The sequence below is a fragment of the Nerophis ophidion genome, linkage group LG16, assembly GCF_033978795.1.
Source record: "Nerophis ophidion isolate RoL-2023_Sa linkage group LG16, RoL_Noph_v1.0, whole genome shotgun sequence".
In the NCBI taxonomy this organism is placed as follows: Eukaryota; Metazoa; Chordata; class Actinopteri; order Syngnathiformes; family Syngnathidae; genus Nerophis; species Nerophis ophidion.
In genome coordinates this window covers 29,334,289-29,357,967 of record NC_084626.1, presented here as the reverse complement: position 1 = coordinate 29,357,967, position 23,679 = coordinate 29,334,289, and the positions used below count along the sequence as shown (strand labels likewise).

General features: G+C 39.7%; 2 protein-coding genes across 2 annotated transcripts in view; one reads left to right on the top strand and one right to left on the bottom strand.

Annotated features, from left to right (window-relative positions):
* tfe3b (transcription factor binding to IGHM enhancer 3b) overlaps positions 1-13,235 on the top strand; it is a 33,718-nt gene extending 20,483 nt beyond the window's left edge. Inside the window, exon 9 of the mRNA XM_061874837.1 lies at positions 8,185-13,235. Coding sequence (XP_061730821.1) covers positions 8,185-8,652 — 468 coding nt within the window. The 3' untranslated portion in view covers positions 8,653-13,235. The remainder of the gene's footprint in view (positions 1-8,184) is intronic.
* Positions 13,161-22,484, bottom strand: si:dkey-245f22.3 (uncharacterized protein LOC492819 homolog). Its single transcript, XM_061874838.1, has 3 exons — positions 22,311-22,484; positions 13,629-13,793; positions 13,161-13,544 (listed from the first exon to the last, which is right to left on the bottom strand). Exons 1-3 carry the CDS (start codon positions 22,432-22,434, stop codon positions 13,258-13,260), a joined length of 576 nt encoding a protein of 191 aa, XP_061730822.1. The 5' UTR covers positions 22,435-22,484; the 3' UTR covers positions 13,161-13,257.
* Between the last annotated feature and the right edge of the window lie 1,195 nt (positions 22,485-23,679).

The following is a 23,679-nucleotide window of genomic DNA, read 5'->3' as shown; positions in this document are numbered from 1 at the left end:
GGTACCAAGATAGTTCTTTCAACAACTTTGATGCTGCTTTGACAATTATTTTGATCTTCTCAGTCTTATTTTTACTTTCATTTTGTATCAAAGCTGAGTTGTGCTCTCTGGTTTATTTTGCAAATGAACCGACAGAACATGATCATGTACAAGACTCGCCTACCCACAATGCACTGCAGCCCAACGCTCCTGGTCGGATGTTTTTTTCGGGGTTCATGGAGAGATGCGGTAAAGAGTGGTAGCCAAGACACACGGTCACACACGGTCACACACGGTCACACACGGTCACACTCGGCAATTATTTTGACCTGGGGAGCAGATATAGAGGAAAAAATGTGTCTGGGGGGCCGGGATATCTGATTTTCAGGTACAAAAAACTTCACAATGACACAAAATAAACACAACAGTTAAACCTCACACTAAAATCAAGACATTGACTTGTACGTTCAAAAGACAGAATAGAACAAGTCAAGACATGCAATGCCATCTACAAAATGTTATGTAAATGTTAGTCATTACACACGCGGCTATGGTTTTGATGTATTTGTTACAGACATGTTTACGTCAAGTAACATCACCTGGTTCCATTTGCACCTTTCAACAAATCTGAAAAGGAATATTAAGAAGTAAAACTTATATTTAATCCTACTTCTTCTCCGAGCACACGGTGACTGTACATACGGGTCGAAAAATGTTGACCTAATTCAGCATTTCTCAAAGTGTGGGGAATAGAGACATGACAGGTGGGGCGCGAGGAAAGGGAGGACATTTTTTTATTTTTTATTTTTTTTTACTATGCTTTCATTTTCTATACACACTGTAAATCACTTTGTGATTCTGTCTGTGAAATCCGCCGTATAAATAAATGTAAATTACTTATTTTTCCTGTAGGCTTTAAATTTCTCGGCAGGAGCGAAAGTTTGACAGACATAGCAACAGTAACTTTTGCAGGCAGGGCTAAGAGGAACAAACTTTCGCGCGGATGGGTAGCAGGCTAATGTGCGGACCACAATTACACAAAATGGATACATTTGCAACTCGCACCTCAAAGGTCTGCGGAGAAACAAAAATATGACGGGTCTAATCAACCAAAAAGTCAACCTAAAAGAAAATATGGCGAAGGGTATCTTGCTCTTGGATTCACGGCAGCGGAGGTGGGGGCAGAGGAGAGACCCCTGTGTGTTCTTTGTCTAAAACGGCTAGCAGCAGACAGCCTGAGACCCAACAAAGCAAAGAGACAACTCGAGACCACACATGATGTCCAATAAATTGTTTTGTTGGGGCGATGGGGGTAGGTGGGCCTTGAGTCTAAAGTGCTGATGACAGAAAAAAAAAAAGTTTGAGAAGCCCTGACCTAATTGTACGGATCTCACTTTAAACGGCAAACCGATCATTTAAATGTTTTCACTTTGAATATGAAACGAGGAGTAAAATGTACAATGTACAATATTATCAATTATTTCACAAGGACATGTTTTAAGGATATTGTACAGTATCATTAAATCTAAAATGAATGTGATCACTTTCAGGATCATTTTATTTTTAGCCAGTAAACAACTGTTATGTACTTTTGAATCGGGTTTTCCCCTTTAAATAACAAAAATTATAGAATTTTACAATATTCATTATTATTAAATATTAAATGTGCCAACGAATGTTGTCCGTCTATCTATGTTGACCCTGCAATGAGGGGGCGACTTGTCCAGGGTGTACACCTCCTTCCACCCGATTGTAGCTGAGATAGGCGCCAGCGACCCCCACGTCCTCAAAAGGGAATAAGTGGTAGAAAACGAATGTAGGTTCCTACTGTGGAAAGTTCAGTAATACAGAATCATTGTGGCATTATCGTGTCAGTTGGACGCTATATGCGCTAGTCCTCATGGTAAATGTGGTTTTCCTTTTGGGAAAACGCCATCGCTTTGGTTCACTGGTGCGGCCAATATAAACCAAAACTGAAAGTTCTTAAGTGGGGGTTTAAGTAGAGTTTATAAATCTTGTATCTGTGCCACATATAGCCTTATTTCAGTGTCAACAGTCTCCAGCTTACTTGCTACACATGTTTTGGCTCTGCCCATCCCTGTGCAGTTATTGGACCGATATTTTTAATACTTTGTCTGTTGTTGTAATTACCTACTAGGCCTTCTTTGCCTTTATTTGTTGTTGTATCTTTATGTTAGCAATTGGGACTTTTTGAATGAAATTGTCTGTGGCTCCATGTTAACGAAGTTGCCTGTACTATTTGACTGATGCATTTTATTGATTGATTTATTAGCAGTAATTGCACAAAGGCATTCTTCTTCTTTTAGTTTTCTGACAGCACGTAGGCGTTCGCATCAACTTTCGTCTTTTTAACAAATGGGTAAAGGGGGGATGATGTATGCCGTAAAACTAGTTGGCACATTTAATATTTAATAATAATGAATATTGTAAAATTCTATAATTTTTGTTATTTAAAGGGGAAAACCCGATTCAAAAGTACATAACAGTTGTTTACTGGCTAAAAATAAAATGATCCTGAAAGTGATCACATTCATTTTAGATTTAATGATACTGTACAATATCCTTAAAACATGTCCTTGTGAAATAATTGATAATATTGTACATTGTACATTTTACTCCTCGTTTCATATTCAAAGTGAAAACATTTAAATGATCGGTTTGCCGTTTAAAGTGAGATCCGTACAATTAGGTCAGGGCTTCTCAAACTTTTTTTTTTTCTGTCATCAGCACTTTAGACTCAAGGCCCACCTACCCCCATCGCCCCAACAAAACAATTTATTGGACATCATGTGTGGTCTCGAGTTGTCTCTTTGCTTTGTTGGGTCTCAGGCTGTCTGCTGCTAGCCGTTTTAGACAAAGAACACACAGGGGTCTCTCCTCTGCCCCCACCTCCGCTGCCGTGAATCCAAGAGCAAGATACCCTTCGCCATATTTTCTTTTAGGTTGACTTTTTGGTTGATTAGACCCGTCATATTTTTGTTTCTCCGCAGACCTTTGAGGTGCGAGTTGCAAATGTATCCATTTTGTGTAATTGTGGTCCGCACATTAGCCTGCTACCCATCCGCGCGAAAGTTTGTTCCTCTTAGCCCTGCCTGCAAAAGTTACTGTTGCTATGTCTGTCAAACTTTCGCTCCTGCCGAGAAATTTAAAGCCTACAGGAAAAATAAGTAATTTACATTTATTTATACGGCGGATTTCACAGACAGAATCACAAAGTGATTTACAGTGTGTATAGAAAATGAAAGCATAGTAAAAAAAAATAAAAAATAAAAAAATGTCCTCCCTTTCCTCGCGCCCCACCTGTCATGTCTCTATTCCCCACACTTTGAGAAATGCTGAATTAGGTCAACATTTTTCGACCCGTATGTACAGTCACCGTGTGCTCGGAGAAGAAGTAGGATTAAATATAAGTTTTACTTCTTAATATTCCTTTTCAGATTTGTTGAAAGGTGCAAATGGAACCAGGTGATGTTACTTGACGTAAACATGTCTGTAACAAATACATCAAAACCATAGCCGCGTGTGTAATGACTAACATTTACATAACATTTTGTAGATGGCATTGCATGTCTTGACTTGTTCTATTCTGTCTTTTGAACGTACAAGTCAATGTCTTGATTTTAGTGTGAGGTTTAACTGTTGTGTTTATTTTGTGTCATTGTGAAGTTTTTTGTACCTGAAAATCAGATATCCCGGCCCCCCAGACACATTTTTTCCTCTATATCTGCTCCCCAGGTCAAAATAATTGCCGAGTGTGACCGTGTGTGACCGTGTGTGACCGTGTGTGACCGTGTGTCTTGGCTACCACTCTTTACCGCATCTCTCCATGAACCCCGAAAAAAACATCCGACCAGGAGCGTTGGGCTGCAGTGCATTGTGGGTAGGCGAGTCTTGTACATGATCATGTTCTGTCGGTTCATTTGCAAAATAAACCAGAGAGCACAACTCAGCTTTGATACAAAATGAAAGTAAAAATAAGACTGAGAAGATCAAAATAATTGTCAAAGCAGCATCAAAGTTGTTGAAAGAACTATCTTGGTACCGGGTGCAAGCTGTACTACGGAGAGTAGACGTGACGGAGTCATGTTACCACATTCCAACACCCTGTTAATGGTCCGGTGGAATGCCAGAAGTTTGATAGCAACCGAACATGAATTAAAGGGATATATTAAAAATATGAAAACTAAACCACGTATAATTTGTATTCAAGAAACAGGGCTGAAGCCAAAATTAAACTTTATAATAAAAGGATATATAACGATTCGTAAAGATAGGAATGAAGGGTAAAGAGGATGATGTGCCACATTTATCAAAGAAGATGTAGTCACGGGTAAAGAAACAGCAGAACCTTTAGCAAAAACATTTGTTAAAGTGCACGGTAATGATAATTTGAGAAATGTGGAAAAACAAAAGAGAGAAAAAACAATGAGTTTAAATATTGGGGAAATGATGGAAGACAACGTTAATAGCTTTACCAACACTATGGATATGACATTTTCTTTGAATGAAATGGTTCGAATTTTGAAAAAGGTTAAAAATACGTCACCGGGGAAAGACCTAGCGGGTTATCAAATGATCAAAAACTTAGGTGGCATCGTCAAAGAAGTGGTCTTGAAATGATATGACAGGATATATGAAGAAGGAGAATGACCGGCAGAGGGGAAAATTAGCGGTAACAATTCCAATATGCAAGTCAGGGTAAGACCCGGAAGAGGCAGGAAATTATAAATTTGGGTAAAAGTAATGGAAAAAAAAAAGATTAATGAAAGACTAGTATATTATTTAGAGTCAAAAGAAATAATCAAAAAACTAACAAAGTGGTAAATAATGTTCAAGACTGGGGAACGGCTTGAGGTTTAAGATTCTCTGTTGGAAAGACAAAAGTCATACATTTTACAAAGACAAAAGTACCAAACAAGCTCCAAATAAAACCTCTAAGGTGAAAATATAGAAGAGGTACAAGTATTTAAATATTTAGGAATATGGTTTGATAAAAATATGAACTAGTCAACCCACATCAGCAAAATAGATTTGATTAGATTAGATTAGATAGTACTTTATTTATTCCTTCAGGAGTGTTCCTTCCGGAAAATAAAAAAATAGGGGAAAAAGTAAAAAGGTGTTAAATATAATGAGGTCTTTGAGGGGTAATGATTGGGGGGCTGATAGGTTAACGTTGAAAACAATACATGTATATATTTATAACTTTAATTCCATCTGTTATTGATTACGGATGCATTATTTACCAATCTGCTTCAAAAACATGACTTGGGAAAATAGACCGGATCCAGTCACAGGCTTTAAGGTTATGTTGTGGAGCTACTACATCAACCCTAGTGGCAGTATTACAAGTAAAAATGAACGAAAAACCTTTGGACAAGAGGAGAGATCAACTCTCAGCAGTTTATCGGGCAACTTTAAAAGGATCCAAGCAAGGATATCCGACTTGTCCAGTGTTACCAATCTGCCAAGAAAAAGAGAAAACAAAAAAGAATAGTTTTGGGTGGATTATAGGAGACATATGTAATAAAGTTAAAATTGACAATATTAAAGTTAGTCCTACAGTACCAATGCCTGCAATACCACCGTGGATGTTTGATAACCCAAAAGAAAACATGCAATTACTAAAGAATAGAAATTTAAATAGTTACCGGATAGAAAAATGGATTGAGATATGATATATACGGATGCATCAAAAACTATATAAAAAAAAATAAAGGTAAGAGCTGTAGCAGTTATCCCACAAGGAAACATAGTATTAAATAAAATAATCAGTGATAAACTATCTGTTTTTACGGGGGAATTGGTAGCAATTTATATGGCAGTTAACTGGATAGAGGAAAACAAAGCAAGGAAAGTAGTTGTGTGCTCGCAGTCCAACAGTGCATTGATGAGCATAAAAAACATAGCATCAGAAACAAGACAAGATTTAGTTTATGAAATAGTTCAGGCAATCTATAGAATAAATAAAGCGGGAGGTGTGGTAACATTTCTTTGGGTTCCTTGGAAGATATTGTAGGATGGAATTCACAACACATAGGATATAAAGCATTATACACGTATTTAAAAAACATTGGGTTAAATAAAAGAATATAGAGTAGGGATCCATCTTGATCCACACTCCATTTCAACCAGAAGGTTGCTTGGCGGAAACAACCGCCCACCTCCGGAATCAGTCCCCGCCCATTCCCCTTAGGCGCGAAATTCATTTGAGCGAAAGACATTGGAATGAGAGGAGCTCTTTAAAGCTCCTGAGAATCTTAAAAAAGCTTACAGAAAACGAGAAAAACTTACAGCGGGTGCCTGTTGGACATTCACCGTCGTTTTCGATGATTTCCCCTCGGAGCAAGGATTCGATGTCTGGAGTCTTTGGCACAATCAAGCCTTCTCCTCTGCCTGGAACGGCCGTTGACGGACCCGCCAGCTTTAAGGGAGACCAGCGAGCCGGAGATGTAAGTAAATATATGTATATATGTATCGTATACCGCATGTTTTTTTTCTTGTAAAATGAGAATCATTTGACTCACCAGACTGCGATTGTGTTAAAACGATCGCGTTAGGATCTTACGGCAAATCCTCTATAAAACAAAATAATGAATACACACAATATTAAATAATTCGAAGGTTTAAACACACCTCGATAATCATCTTCCAACTTTGTAAGACTGTTTAAGCAAAGTTCATCGTCTTTCACTTCGTCGTCATCGGCTGGTAAAAAAAAAAGTATTACAACGTCGTACAAGTGCAATGCTTTTAACGTTTAAATGCTTAAATGGAGTTAAACCAATGTCTAATAACATGGTAAAGCAGAGGTAATGGTGTGTGTGTGTGTGTGTGTGTGTGTGTGCGTGTGTGTGTGTATGTGTGTGTGTGTGTGTGTGTGCGTGCGTGTGTGTGTGTGTGCGTGCGTGTCCTGTTGATTCAAACGGTCATAAACATTTAAACTGTCAGATGGGAAGTCAGTAAAAACTGAACCCTCCTTTTGTCCCCCAAACTGACCTGTTGATTCAAACGACCGTAAAGACCAGTTGCTACGTGACACTGTGTTCTGCGATAGTTTTTTCCATCTGTTTAAATATGTTTTCGTGAGGTACGGAAGTTGTTTCAGTGCGTACGAATGTGTGTGTGTGTGTGTGTGTGTGTGTGTGTGTGTGTGTGTGTGTGTGTGTGTGTGTGTGTGTGTGTGTGTGTGTGTGTGTGTGTGTGTGTGTGTGTGTGCGTGTGTGTGTGCGTGTCCACCAAAAACTTCCCAATCCACGGTAGATAACGATGAAAATATCGAGAAAGGGCTTCCGTCTCTTCTTTCTTTTAGCTGAAAACTGAATACGATTTAGAAACACTCGACTTTTTTGCGGAGCGTCAATGTAAGTTTTATTATTTTTATCAATCGAAACAGGCGTTTCACTAATCATGACCGAATCGAACAAAGTCTTTACGCTAACGTATAAAGCTCCAAATAATGACTAAGACAATGTCTAATAACATGGTAATAACAGTGCGTACGAATGTGTGTGTGTGTGTGTGTGTGTGTGTGTGTGTGTGTGTGTGTGTGAAGTGCGTGCGTGTCCACATCTCCACACGTAACATTCCCAGCCATCAATACATCGAAATCTGGAAGTTGTTTCAAACGATCGTAAACATTTAAACTATCAAATATATGGTCACATGCTGCTCAGATGACATTGCTTTCTTAAAAAAACTGAACCCTCCTCTGTTCCCTGTCAGGTCTTAACTCCACCCTTTTCCTGGTTTAACCACTCCCACCGCAGGTCTTAACTCTGCCCTCTTTCTGTTTAAAACTCCACCCTCTTCCTGGTTTAACCACTCCCACCGCAGGTCTTAACTCCACCCTCTTCCGGGTAAGCCACACCCACTTGACCTTGACATTTGAACCTGACATTTGAACCTGACCTTTAACCTTGACCTTTAACCTTGACCCCCTCATAAATCATTAACCTTTGAACTTGACCCCTCATAAATCATTGACCTTTGACCTTGAGGGTCATAAATCATTGTTTTATGGGGGGTCATAAATCACTTTTGACTAAAGGTAGGGACTTAACTTCTCTCACCTATAAATGCAAATTAACGTTAGTTAAAATAAATTGTTGCCAATGCCAAAGGAGCTGCAGTGTTTTTGAGATAATTTGGTTGTATTAATACTGATATTGTTGTTCTCTGCAGGAACTGGAAATTCAGGCACGTCTTCATGGCCTCTCCTCTGCGAGTAGCATCTCCTCTTCCGTTACCGGTCTGACCTCTAGTCCCGCCATACTCCAGCAGCAACAGGTCCCACAGAATGGCCAGTGCTTACCCCACAGTGCAGAAGCAACATCTGGGCAAAACCTCCTCAGTTTGGGTGCTTCAGCCATTGGACACCCTTTGCCCAACTCTTTCCTGTCGCCGCCTTCTTCAGAGTCCCCCGTCGGAGTCACCATCAGCAGCCCTTTGGACTTGGGCAGTCTGAGCTTTGCTGAGCTTGACGACACCTCTGCCTCAGCGCTCTACCCTGATGTGGGCTTGGGAGACATTCTTATGGACGACGGGTGCACGCTCCATCCTGAGGCCATGGCCGAGCCACTGTTCTGTCCTTTGTCACCGGGTGCCTCCAGAAGCAGCAGAAGCAGTTTGGATATGGATGAGGACTTATGATGAACTCAAGTGGCCCGCAGAGACTGAATTACAGCATGCAGTCTGTCTACGTGTTGGTGAGTCTAGACCAGGGACGGGCAATTGGTTTTTCCAAGGGGCCACGTGAGAAAAAGAAGCTATTGTGAAAGGATAAACTAAATTATGCTTAGTGTCAATTCTGTCTCTTTAGACAAGCAGGCAAAATGCATTGTTTTGACAAGATGCGACTGGTTAGAGTAAATGCAATGATTAATCAATGGATAAGAAACGCAGCAAATTTAATCCAAACTTCACAAAGCAACTGTTAAAAAATGCTGACATTTGACATGTAACATTTTTGAAAGACCAGTATTAAGTTAGCTTTATAGAAATTAGGGATGTGCCGGGGAATTGGTATTGGCCAATTTTCAAGAAAACGTACGTTATCGGCCAAACGCCAATACTCTCTTGCTGACATGCGGCTAGCAGCTAATTATGTGTCTCCAAACACAACACTGAGACGCTCCCCATAACTAATAATAATTACCTCCCATAGTAAATAAGCTGCATTTCTTAATATCTAAATGGTAAGTTTAGATATTAAATCTGGCTCCACATCGAGAGGAGCCAGATGAGGTGGCTCGGGCATCTGGTCAGGATGCCACCCGAACGCCTCCCTAGGGAGGTGTTTAGGGCACGTCCAACCGGTAGGAGGCCACGGGGAAGACCCAGGACACGTTGGGAAGACTATGTCTCCCGGCTGGCCTGGGAACGCCTCAGGATCCCCCAGGAAGAGCTAGACGAAGTGGCTGGAGAGAGGGAAGTCTGGGCTTCCCTGCTTAGGCTGCTGCCCCCGCGACCCAACCTCGGATAAGCGGAAGATGATGGATGGATAGATAAATGGTAAATGGGTTATACTTGTATAGTGCTTTTCTACCTTCAAGGTAGACAAAGCACTTTGACACTATTTCCACATTCACCCATTCACACACACATTCACACACTGATGGAGGGAGCTGCCATCCTAGGCTCTAACCACGATCCATCAGGAGCAAGGGTGAAGTGTCTTGCTCAAGGACACAACGGACGTGATGAGGTTGGTAGAAGGTGGGGATTGAACCAGGAACCCTCAGGTTCCTGGCACGGCCACTCTGCCAACTGTTCCACGCAACCTCCCCAAATATTATTATCAAGCATTATCATCACTAGACGAGGCTAAACATGTTACACACCAAAATAAACCAGAGCAGGCATGCAAATAGCTAATATAAGCTATCTTTAAACAACGCAAAGTAATAAGGGCTCAATAAACTTTTAAGAAGTGAAGATGGAACCACGTCACAACAGAAATTCAGTCGTTATTAACAGGTAACTAACAAGTAGATTAATAAGAGTCTAGAGACACAATAATAGAACAACTGTTTGTGTGTCAGCATTGTCACAGTCCGTACACAACATGCATATGATTGATACGAGAGTGATCATATAGATGTTTTCATTTTCTTAAAATCTTTTTTTGTTTTTGTTCATGTTTACAAACTCAGGAAATATTTCCCTGGACACAGGAAGACTTTGAGGGCAAACCCCAAAGGCTTTAATTTAGGCGCAGTTAGCAGTTTTTGCTTTTGTTTATTATTGTGTTCTGTTGACTTTGTTTTGTTTGTGTGGAATAAAATAGGGAACTAGTTTAAATATTGTGTTGATATTGTTAAACTGTCAATAGCACTCACTATAGATAGAATTAAAAATGTACTATTAATACATACGATCGGCCGAGCTTACTCATGGATGATTGGAATCGGCATCATAAAACCTTGATCGGAATATTCTTAAAACAAATTGTCACAACGTTTTTGCTTGTAATATAACCACCAAGCCATTTTTTTTGCTCAGTTAGCGAAATTTGAGTTTATGCTGCGCCTGAACAAGTGCATGGACGTCTGGTTGGTGGATATGATAACTGTTTTTAGAGAGTTGACATAATATCACAAAGCTTTATGAAAAAAAAAGGAAAACATATTCAATTTATTGCAGTCTTGAAACACAATCTGAACAGTTGGTGTAAAGCTTCAGTAAATAAATACAGTCAAACCTGACCGCACATGGGAAAAACAAACGTACGCTATAGACCGGGGGCCACTATACGCAGTCTGCCATGATGAACTCACACATCGCGGATTATGGAAGGAAGCACAAATCAAGAAATATTTTAGTCAGATTATCTTAAAAATAGTTAGCATTTAAATAGTAACAACAAACTTAACACTGAATTCCAGCAAGTGCGTTTCCTTCTCAGGTGCAGAGCCTTCCAGGTGCTCCGCTTTGTTGCATGTCTACTGTGTCCCAGATCCTACGCTCTAAAGTTCTCCACAGCAAATACGCAAGTCTTCTATTTTTACCGGATGCCGCGGCAATTCGGCAGAGATGAGGTAGAGCGGGACTGGAAGTGCGACAGAAACAAAATAAATCTGGTTGATCTTCAGAAAAAAAAGCTGCATGTTAACCTATAGCTTGTTTTTTTTCTTACCGTGTTAAAAGCACAGAAATGTAGGAAAAATAAGTAAGAACTTCTCCTTATCTAGTTGGATATTCAGCCCGTTTGTTGTTGAATTTATCTCCTTGGCAGCTCCACAATAAATTGTGGCCCTATGTAAAGTTTTATTTGGAGGCTTTAAGTTTTTTTCCCCACAATTTTATTCATGTGAAACAATTGTTATACATTTTTAAATCAAACTTTTATTTAATTTAATGAATGTTTTCTACTCAAACCAATTTTTGGGGAAAAACATTGTTAAATAATGTGCTGTTAACCAATATTAGAGGAGGTTTTATTATTGTTTACACTAAGAACAGCAATCTTTAGAAGACAACTCGGGGTGTGGCGAGGACTCTACGACTTTCCAAATATCTGACCTCGGCTGGCGTTCCAGTTAAAACTTATGACGAGGAACTCACTGAGTTCCCAGTACAAATGGAACTTACCATAAGACTTAAGCGACTGTTCCCTAAACTATGGCCCCAATGTGGCCCCCTGAGTCAAAACGTTTTGGGAACCCTGAGTTAGGCTACAGTATCAACATCATGCATCATAGCAAAAAAATGTATATTAGTGACCGGTAAACAAAGTAGAAAAAAACTATTCTGAGATACAAAAAAATGTCCGCTGGCCGCTATAGAAAAGGTTTCTAACAATACTTCTCTCATGGAGGAACAATTTTATAGCCGCTTGCACAGGTTTGACTGTACTTTGTAGTCCATCATTTGTCAAAACAAGCATTTTGTTTTCAGTTTTCAGCTAACCTTACACGGTCCAGTCAGGGATAGGCAATGTGTCAGATGTGCCCCTGGGGTCCTTATTTTGCCCAGATCTGGTCTAGAGAGTTGGTCAAAAAAACATTTAAGGAAAAACTTAAAACAGTCAGATTGAAACTAACCTTAAATGTCAGCTAGGTTAACATTGTTTTTCATGTTCTATAAGATGTAAATGTTATTGTTCCTGTTTGGAGCGGTTTGAATGATTATGTGTGGGTTTATAAATGCTATAGTAAGTATATAAATATATATATATATATATATATAATATTGTACACTAGGGATGCTTACATTTTTATTAACATTCACAGATATTTTTTAAAGACTAAGAGTAATATACGTTGTTTTTTTATTTGTTATGTGTTCATTTATAGGGAATCTTTTTTTAATCACATGACAATATTGGCAAAAACAAGTGATATGAGTTTTTTTTGACTGGAATCAGGGTTTGCTTGCTTGCTCTTGCGGTGTGTGTCGAGCAGGTATACAAGGGATATTCTTAAAGTGAATTGGCACATTGTAAAATACTTTCTTTCATATTGTATATAAGAATATTTTATTTTCATCAATGTCACTGCACCTTATGTTATGGTCTATGCATTTATTGAAATATTTCCTATGACAGAGTGGAGTGCAAAGACCCCGCCTGGGACGCAGGTTTTTCTATGTTACCCAATGAGCTGCTGCAGCTATTTAGCCAAATCAGGACGTATTGTTGTGTAGCTACAATATTCAATATTTTCACGATGAGAAATGCAGATCAGTTTTACAATGCTGCTGTAGATCATCATATTTTTGATACCTTATAATTGATCACGGAGTCGTTCGTTTTCTTGTAACCCACTTTGATTATTGGTCTTTGTTGTCTGTGGTGATCACTGGTGGATTTAACCTTTTTTTTTCTTCCGGAGGTGGATCCAATCATGTTCCAAGTAAACCACTATTTTCTACAGTGAAAACCTGCCTCTAAAACATACTCATAAAAGGCATTTAATTCAATACATGTGTTATGCAACTTTTGGTAATGGAATGTGTTGCTAAAAAAACCCTTCTGTACTGTAAAAGAGATTTTTTTAACGAGTCATATGCTTGAATTCATCCAAAAAAACACACTGAAACAGCCAAATTTGTTTTAAAGGTATATTCATTATTATTATTTATTGGAAGAAAATTATTTATATTAGTTTTATTATCATCATTCCCAGATCAAGCACAGGATAACTATTATAGCACGTCCAACCCTTTCACAAATGTAAGTTTTTGTCTTCCTCAATATAGCAGATTTTAACAAATAAACATGTTTTTTTTCCCCAGATGCCTAAGTGTAATAATATGCTAGTGATATAGCATTTGAGATATTTCCATCGCTAGGTCCAAGCACTCTGTAGCCTGGAGGCAGAGATTGCCGACGCTGCATTCACAACAGGAGCAGCACTGTTCTTGACACGTGCACACGTCACAGTGTTGGCTGGCGTCCAGGAGAGGCTGCAGAGTAGCGGACTGGCAGCAGAAGAGCGGGGAGCACAGCGACCAAAAGCATTGGTTACACCCGCTCACTGTGGCCACTAAACAGTCCAGGGGGTTGCAGAACAGACAGGCCAACAGGATGGAAGCGCAGATATCTCGGGGGAAGGACATCATGAGAGATGAGGTGAACATCTGAAGGAACAGCCAGGTTGTGTATTCGAAATATACGCTGATCTTACCATCATCATCCGGTGGCTTCATGTTGAAAGTGTTAGTTGTGATACGCTCGTGACTCTTCTCATCAGATGCATCAAACTGACTCTGCTCCACAGAACTTGAGCCGTTGATGGACACCGCTTGGACTGCTCCCCCTTTGCCATTCTGCACTTTCAGTTCTCGGGCCTCTGAATAACACACAACAACCAAAAAGGCACTGGGAGACCAAAGACCTCCGCCAAGCACTATCTCCCAATAATGAAGTCTGCTTTGAAAAAAAAATCCTGAATCCATACAGAGATCCGGATCACGCCAAAAATCCATTTCTGACCATCATTTTTTTTTAACTATAGTTATTTTTGTCTCTTTGGGTGTAGGCGGGAACACAAGCATATACAGAAAAGTTCAGTCGCGAAACGTAGTATAAATCTTAGGTGTCAAAGTCAAGGCCGGCGGGCCAGATCCTGATCCAGATCTATGGCCAGTCATTAATTGGATTATATAAAGTTAAGTTCCAATGATTGTCTCACACACACACACACACACTAGTTGCGGTGAAATGATCCTCTGCATTTGACCCATCCCCATGTTCACTCCCTGGGAAGTGAGGGGAGCAGTGAGCAGCTGCGGTGGCATCGCCCAAAAATCATTAGGTGATTTAACCCCCAATTCCAACCCTTGATGCTGAGTGCCAAGCAAAAGGGTCCCATTTATATAGTCTTTGGTAGGACTCTGCCGGGGTTTGAACTCACAACCTACCAATCTCAGGGCGGACACTCTAACCACAAGGCCACTGAGCTAGTTTGATTTTTTTGATATTTGATTGGTATTAGAACCGGCCTGCAGCACTGCCTGCTGCTGTTTTGCACGCACCAATACTCCATCAGTGTTGGCGCTAGGAATTTTCAAAATGGGGTCCCAGGGACCCCATCAAGTCATAAAAATGGGGGGCACAGTACATTTTTGGGGTCCCACTTTTTTGTAACCGTTTTGAAAACAAATTATAAATGTATGCATTATGTTATTATATCTCATATTCTATTTTGTGTTTTGGAAAAAGGTTGTCATAAACGTTACTTAATTGATTTAAAAAATAAAATAAAACACATTTTTATGCATGAATTGATTAACGTGGACCCCGACTTAAACAAGTTGAAAAACTTATTCCGGTGTTACAATTGTACGGAATATGTACTGAACTGTGCAAGCTACTAATAATGTAAATTTATTCAGTTATAAACATTCATTCGCTTTCTTTCCTTCATGGATCTAAACTTTTCTATATTTTTACTGTAATATTTTCAGAATGTGTTTGTTCTTGTTTGGCCGAAGTAAGACAAAGAAAACAATGTGAAGTTGTCTTTATCTTTTAGTTTTAATGCCATGATTTTAATAGTCCGGCACCCGTGTGCACAGATTCTCCTCCACGCAGCCTCTGAGCTAAAACGAGTTAGACACCCCTGGTATAAATAAATTTAATTGACTACCATGAATTGATTTACGTGGACCTCGACTTAAACAAGTTGAAAAACTTCTTCGAGTGTTACCATGTAGTGGTCAATTGTGCGGAATATGAACTGTACTGTGAAATCTACTAATAAAAGTGTTAATCAATCAAGATGAACCAGATCACCCCAAAAATGTTATTACTTGCTTGATATCCCATCCGTGACATTTCCTGAAATGTAAATGTGAGCCGTCATAACTTTTAGACTTTTGTTTTTCAATTAACTAACAAACAGACATACATACAAACAAACCCCAGTAAATGCATAACCTCCTAGGTAATTAACCGAAGGATATATGAAATCGACACGTCTGTCCGGGTTTATTTTGTGTTCGTCTTGCGCTTCCAAACAGGCTGCGAGAAGGTTCACTCTTTGCAGTGTGAAAGAAAGAGAGTGAACCCTCTTGTCCAGGGGTCGGGAACCTTTTTGGCTGAGAGAGCCATACAAGCCAAATATTTTAAAAAGTATTTCCGTGAGAGCCATATAAAAACATTTTTAAGACTGAATACAACAATGAGTGAATTTTTAAGTAAGACCAACACTTTTACAGTAAAATAAGTATCTTATTCTTTTAAATAAAATTGTTATTCTGAAGCTAACCAACAATAAATAAAATACTTCTTACCATTAATGCGACTTGTTGAACTGGTGCGGGAGAAACCGGATGGATGGATAAAATGCATGAGAATGTTTTATCTTTTGAACGTTATTTTTGACTCTGTGATTACCAGCGGAATTATTCATTACTTACTGTGATTTATCTGAGAGCCAGGTTGATTGATTGATTGATACTTTTATTAGTAGATTGCACAGTTCAGTACATATTCCGTACAATTGACCACTAAATGGTAACACCCGAATACGTTTTTCAACTTGTTTAAGTCGGGGTCCACGGTGCAGTCATCAAAAGAGCCACATCTGGCTCTAGAGCCATAGGTTCCCTACCCCTGCTCTTGTCAGTCACCCCCCACTCTTTCAGTCCCTGCCAGTTGGGGCGGGACGCTAACATACATGCACAGACAAGTTCAGCTGCGTAATGGAGGAACAATGATCTGGCTCACCCAGACGATATAATCATTTCGTCCTTATCCGATTTCTGAGATTATAAATCAGTCCATGAATTTTTAACATGTTTTAACCAAATGTCTGTCTATCTGTGTTCGCCCTGTGATGAGGTGGCGACTTGCCTGAATGCAGCTGAGATAGGCTCCAGCACCACCCGTGACCCCGAAAGGGACAAGCGGTAGAAAATGGATGGATGGGCAAACAAACCCCGACGGATACATAACCTCCTGGCAGAGAACATTCATTTGAAGGATGTATAAACGTGGATATCCGTGCGTTTTTCTGTCGATCCGTCATTTTCAAGCAGGCTGCAAGAGGGTTCACTCTTTGCACAATTGCATCAACAGTGTGAACCCTCTTGTCAGTCATCCACTCTTGTTTGATCCTGTGAGTGGAAGCGGGGCCGCACAACCTAGACATAATCTGCAGTAGAAGTTATCCAAATCCGCCATTTCTTATTGCGTTATGTTGCTGGCTAACCTTGGTGAATGCATGGCCTCTTGGCGAATTATAAACCACAGAGACAGAGATGGTATTGGAATTCATATGCTCCGATATATTTTGTATTACAGTGGAAACTGCTTATTTTGAAGCCTCTTTGACGAACCTACCGACGTCGACAACCGCTTATGTCGACCTATCCGGAATTGAGGCGGAAACTAACCATTCCTTGCACATTTATTCATCCCTTTTGGGATCTTTGGGAGACTAGGCGAAGATAACAGACTTCCAAAGCTACATTTGTTCAAACCCCGTTTCCATATGAGTTGGGAAATTGTGTTAGATGTAAATATAAACGGAATACAATGATTTGCAAATCCTTTTCAACCCATATTCAATTGAATGCACTACAAAGACAACATATTTGATGTTCAAACTTAAAAACTTTTTTTTTTTTTTTTTTTGCAAATGATAATTAACTTAGAATTTCTTGGCTGCAACACGTGCCCAAATAGTTTGGAAGGGACATGTTCACCACTGTGTGACATCACCTTTTCTTTTAACAACACTCAATAAACCTTTGGGAACTGAGGAAACTAATTGTTGAAGCTTTGAAAGTGGAATTCGTTCCCATTGTTGTTTTATGTGGAGCTTCAGTCGTTCAACAGTCCGGGGTCTCCGCTGTCATATTTTACGCTTCATAATGCGCCACACATTTTCTATGGGAGACAGGTCTGGACTGCAGGCGGGCCAGGAAAGTACCCGCACTCTTTTACTACGAAGACACGCTGTTGTAATACGTGGCTTGGCATTGTCTTGCTGAAATAAACAGGGGCGTCCATGATAACGTTGCTTGGATGACAGCATATGTTGCTCCAAAACCTGTATGGACCATTCCGCATTAATGGTGCCTTCACAGATGTGTAAGTTACCCATTCCTTGGGCACTAATATACCCCCATACCATCACAGATGCTGGCTTTTGAACTTCGCGCTTATAACAATCCGAATGGTTATTTTCCTCTTTGTTCTGGAGGACACCACATCCTCTGTTTCCAAATATAATTTGAAATGTGGACTCGTCAGACCACAGAACGCCTTTCCACTTTGCATCAGTCGATCTTAGGTGAGCTCGGGCCCAGCCAAGCCGGCGGCGTTTCAGCGTGTTGTTGATAGATTGGCTTTGCATAGTAGAGTTTTAACTTGCACTTACAGATGTAGCGACCAACTGTAGTTACCGACAGTGGTTTTATGAAGTGTTCCTGAGCCCATGTGGTGATATCCTTTACACACCGATGTCGGGTTTTTTATGCAGTACCGCCTGAGGGGTCAAAGGTCCGTGATACCATTGCCTACGTGCAGTGATTTCTCCAGATTATCTGAACCTTTGGATGATTTTACATACCGTAGATGGTAAAATTCCTAACAATAGCTCGTTGAGTAATGTTTTTCTAAAACTGCTCAACAATTTGCTTACAAAGTGGTGACCCTCACCCCAACCTTGTTTGTGAATTACTTAGCATTTCGTGGAAGCTGCTTTTATACCCAATCATGGCACCCACCTGTTCCCAATTAGCCTGCACACCTGTGGGACGTTCCATATAAGTGTTCCTCAACTTTATCAGTATCTATTGCCACCTTTCCCAAATTCCAAAGTTAATGATTATTTGCAACAACAAAAAAAAGTTTATCAGTTTGAACATCAAATATGTTGTCTTTTTAGCATATTCAACTGAATATGGGTTGAAAATTATTTGCAAATCATTGTATTCCGTTTATATTTACATCTGAACACAATTTCCCAACTCATATGAAAACGGGGTTTGTATTTCATTTGTGCATTTTTCGGTATCGATTCTCCTGACTTGATTGGGGCGAGTGTGTCCTGCTGGGAGGTGTACATTTCTGTTTTGTCCACGCCAATAAAAGACTGATTTCATTAATTTTTTATACATTTCTCTAACAGAGATGCTGCGATTTCATTGTACAGCAGTTCCTCGACCCACCACTCAAAACACTGGTATCTCAAATCGTCTCCCATTGAAATTATCCATCCATTTAGACCTCTGGAGCTTATCCCATCTGCATTGAAATCAATTTTAATCGGTGCTTGCAATCTTTTGGATAAACAATAAATGAAAAACATACAATAGAAACAGAGTCGTTTTTTTAAGCAATGTAGTAATGATAATGTACAACATTTACCTTGCAGAGTGGACTTCTACACTATCTCCTCCCAGCTGCTTCTCCGTCAAACACACCCATCAGCAGCTTTTCCATATTTTCATGGATAAATGTCCCGTTTATTTTACTTTAACACACTTGGTTGGCATTGGAATCATTCTGCGTGAGTAAGGTGCAGACTAGCAGTGATAACGTGCCAATTTCTACATCAGGTTGGTGACACAAATGTGTCATATTATCGAGGATTTCTTTCTTTAGTTTAACAAATATCCACTTCCTCTAATGCAGGGTGTCAAACATACGGCCCGCGGGCCGGATGTGGCCCGCAAACAGGTTTTAACCGGCGCTCGGGATGAGTTTGCCAATTATAAAAATTTGCCCAAATTTTTGAAAGAAAGAAACTGCTGTTCTAAATGTGTCCACTAGATGTCATAATAGCAATTATTTGTATCATTGTAGATCAGGGGTGTCAAACTCAAATACAGAGTGGGCCAAAATTCTAAACTACACAAAGCCGCGGGCCAAAGTTTAACAACTTAACCTTTTAATAGGGACCCAAACAAGTTTTGCATTGAATATTGAACAAGCAAGGCTTATATAACTTTATAGTGACATGCAAAATCGAGTTTTGTTGGTAACGGGGGTGTATAATGTAGCGTCCCGAAATAGTTAGTGCTGTAATGGGTTCTGGGTATTTGTTCTGTTGTGTTGATGTTGTGTTACAGTGCGGATGTTCTCCCGAAATGTGTTTGTCATTCTTGTTTGGTGTGGGTTCACAGTGTGGTGCATATTTGTAACAGTGTTAAAGTTGTTTATAAGGCCACCCTCAGTATGACCTGTATGGCTGTTGACCAAGTATGCCTTGCATTCACTTGTGTGTGTGTGTAGAATCCGCATATATTACGTGACTGGGCCGGCACGCTGATTGTATGGCGGAAAAGCGGACATGACAACAGGTTGTAGAGGACGCTAAAAGCAGTACCTTTAAGGCACGCCGCCGATATTGTTGTCCGAGTGGAAATCGGGAGAAATTCAAGAGAATGGTTGCCCCGGTAGATTTTCGGGGGGGCATTGAAATTCGGGAGTCTCCTGGGAAAATCGTCAGGGTTGGCAAGTATTCGAATTAGCGGTGAATGCACCGCCGCTGTATAATACTGGCGGGCCAGCTCTAATGTTAATTTAAAATGGCCTCAAGGGCCAAAATAAATTACATGGCGGGCCAAATTTGGCCCGCGGGCCAGAGTTTGACACCCATGTTGTAGCTGATGCTACATATGTAAAAAAAAAAAAACATATTAGTACATCAGCCAAGGAAAATGAGCAAACTACATAAATAACATACAGTAATTAGATTTTTATATGTATATATTTTTTTTTATCTTGGTAGATTGAAAATTAACACCAATGAGTTGACTGATGAACATTATGACATAATTTATTCAGAAAGTATGAATAACGACAAATAAAGATAGAATACTATAAACCGCAACATGTAAGTGTAAAAAAAACATTATGATTTGCACATTTTCAGAATGTGCTTGTTCTATTTTTTAACAAAGAAAAGAATCTGAAGTTGTCTTTATTTTTAACTTATCGTGCCATGATTTTACCAGTCCGGCCCACTTGGGAGTACATTTTTCTGCGTGTGGCCCCCCATCTAAAATTAGTTTGACACCCCTGCTTAATGGCTCTCCTTCACACTATCTTCCTGCCCATTATTGGGGGGGTTGAGTTACCTAAAAGGTAATTGCGGGTAAAACCAGATGTTTTGGAAGGATCTTAGAGGGTTTTTTATTGCAACTTACAGCATTACATTTAGCCGAGAGAAAGCTCTTATCTCAAAACACGCCTAATTTGGGGCACTCTTAAGTTGAGGTGCCACTGTATTTTTCCGACTATTCTGACAATAACGCTTTTCTGCACGAGTAAATTGAAACAAACTTGACTGACGAATCCAGGTTACACCTGCCTCTGCTTTTAGTGTGAAGTCTACGTTGCACTGAGCAGGAATAAGTCACTGTGTACGTTTTTACATAAAGGGAACAAGTTTCATAGAAATTACCCGTTTGAGTCTTAATTTTTTACAACGAGGAAAGCTGTGTACCATGTACGTCAGGGGTGTCCAAAGTGCGGCCCAGGGGCCATTTGCGGCCCGCAGCTAATTATTTACCGGCCCCCCACAAATTTTGGAAATGCTATTGCAAAAATAAAAAACAACATAAAAAATGTTGGAATGAGGTGAAATCTAACAAGAAAAAGTTGCAATGTTGACACAAAGCTGCCAGGGAGGCTGTTTTTTTTCTTCTTTTGTCTTTATTTTACCATGGAAAATAAAAAAGTAGAAAAACTTATTCGGGTGATACCATTTAGTGGTCAATTGTACGGAATATGTACTGAACTGTGCAATCTACTAATTAAAAGTTTCAATCATTTAATTATTTATTTTTAATTTTTTTGCCATTGCTCAAAACAAAAAATAATGACAAAAAAAAAATACATGTTATAATGAATTATTTTCAAAGCTCCAATTAGTTAAAAAATGTCACTTTAAAATGTTTTATGTGGTAAATATTGAATATATTGTGTAGTTGCCATATAAAAAAAAACAACGTTTTCTTTGACAAAAGAGCATAAAACCAACAAAATAATAGTTAAAACGTAAAATCGACAGATACATCTGAAGTGGATCTCATAACTTAAGTGTTGAAAATAAATAAATAAAAAACTAATAAAAATGTATCACCTTTTGGATCCCAAATATATTTAGTGGTATTTTATTTGTCTTTTCACTGTGATTACTCAAAAATAATAAATGATTAAAATCAATGGTGTCCTGCATTATTGATCTTTTAAGGCTCTAATTACTAAATCCTGCATATTTCAGTTTTACTATTAAAAAAAACAAAGATGTTTTTGATAGAAAAGCCATAAAACCTTTTTTTTTTGTTTTTGTTTTCTGATTGTAGCTGAGATAGGCACCAGCGACCCCAAAGGGAATAAGCAGTAAAAAATGGATGGATGGAAGTTGATATAGAGATTTACTGTAAGCGTTAAATAAAAAATAATAATAACAACTTGACTTATTTTTAACATTTTAATAACTGAGACCCTTTAGGGTCCCCGGGATCCCTAAAGGTAAAATACAGTTTCAAAATCAATATATTTTGTTATGGTTTGAAAATGAAAAATATCAAAATGTCCCCCGCATGCTTTAATTTTTCCATTTGCGGCCCTCAGTGGAAAAAGTTTGGACACCCCTGATGTACGTCATCGTCCATTCAAGCAGATACTTTTTAATAATCATTTAAAAAAAACTGTGGCCTGGGACTAGATGACATTAAGCGGGTTGCTCTGTAACATAAAGGTCATCCATCCATCCATCTTCTTCCGCTTATCCGAGGTCGGGCCAGTTAAATGATAATTCAGTGAAGTTCTGCTTTAAACGCTATAGATTTTGTCACATGAATCACAATGTTTTGAATATACTTCAAGCAGCTCAGACAAATACCTGTGTCACTGGAAATAAAGCTTTTAGGTTCTACGGACGTCTCAGAAACGGTTGTTTCTTCCGTCAAGTCTTTCCGTCCATTATCCAGCTTTTCAAAACTTCCCGGATTGGGTTCAGCATCCATGACATCCACTCATACAACAGGCGACGTAATCTGCTTCCGTTTCTCCAACTATAGCTAAAATATAGAGGAAAAAACATATAAATGCACTTTTTTGGGGAAGGACAATATTTAATGTCCATCCATCCATCTTCTTCCGCTTCTCCGAGATCGGGTCGCGGGGGCAGCAGCCTAAGCAGGGAAGCCCAGACTTCCCTCTCCCCAGCCACTTCGTCTAGCTCTTCCCGGGGGATCCCGAGGCGTTCCCAGGCCAGCCGGGAGACATAGTCTTCCCAACGTGTCCTGGGTCTTCCCCGTGGCCTCCTACCGGTTGGACGTGCCCTAAACACCTCCCTAGGGAGGCGTTCGGGTGGCATCCTGACCAGATGCCCGAACCACCTCATCTGGCTCCTCTCGATGTGGAGGAGCAGCGGCTTTACTTTGAGTTCCTCCCGGATGGCAGAGCTTCTCACCCTATCTTTAAGGGAGAGCCCCGCCACACGGCGGAGGAAACTCATTTCGGCCGCTTGTACCCGTGATCTTATCCTTTCGGTCATGACCCAAAGCTCATGACCATAGGTGAGGATGGGAACGTAGATCGACCGGTAAATTGAGAGCTTTGCCTTCCGGCTCAGCTCCTTCTTCACCACAACGGATCGGTACAACGTCCGCATTACTGAAGACGCCGCACCGATCCGCCTGTCGATCTCACGATCCACTCTTCCGCCACTCGTGAACAAGACTCCTAGGTACTTGAACTCCTCCACTTGGGGCCGGAATGAGAATCAGCACCTCCAAATCCGAGTCCATGGTTCTCTCCCGGAAAAGGGTGGAGTGCCATCTCCGGGTTGGGGAGGAGACCCTGCCCCAAGTGGAGGAGTTCAAGTAAAATATTTAATGTATCATAGAAAATACTTAAAAAGTAGTTTTGTAGTTGATTTTAATAATCAATCAATTTTTACTTTAATAGCCCTAAATCACGAGTGTCTCAAAGGGCTGCACAAGCCACAACAACATCCTCAGCTCAGATCCCACATCAGGGCAAGAAAAAACTCAACCCAACGGAGCAAATAACTTTCTTATTAGTATAAGGTTATGCTATAATTAGCCCTATAATAAAATGTTTGTATGTGTATATTCTGTCCGACAAAATGATAAAGATTTATCACCAATATAATTTTTATCATAGAATTTTTTTAAAAATTCTATCTAAAATCTAACTACAAACCTCGTTTCCATATGAGTTGGGAAATTGTGTTGGACGTAAAT

What these genes read in the sequence shown, in the direction of transcription:
- si:dkey-245f22.3 (XM_061874838.1), bottom strand. Translation starts at nt 22,434, where the DNA reads ATGGATGCTGAACCCAATCCGGGAAGTTTTGAAAAGCTGGATAATGGA. An exon ending in CTTTATTTCCAGTGACACAG is followed by an intron (nt 13,794 to 22,310) that starts GTATTTGTCTGA and finishes TGTGTTATTCAG; the next exon opens with AGGCCCGAGAACTGAAAGTG. An exon ending in GAAGCCACCGGATGATGATG is followed by an intron (nt 13,545 to 13,628) that starts GTAAGATCAGCG and finishes CCTTCCCCCGAG; the next exon opens with ATATCTGCGCTTCCATCCTG.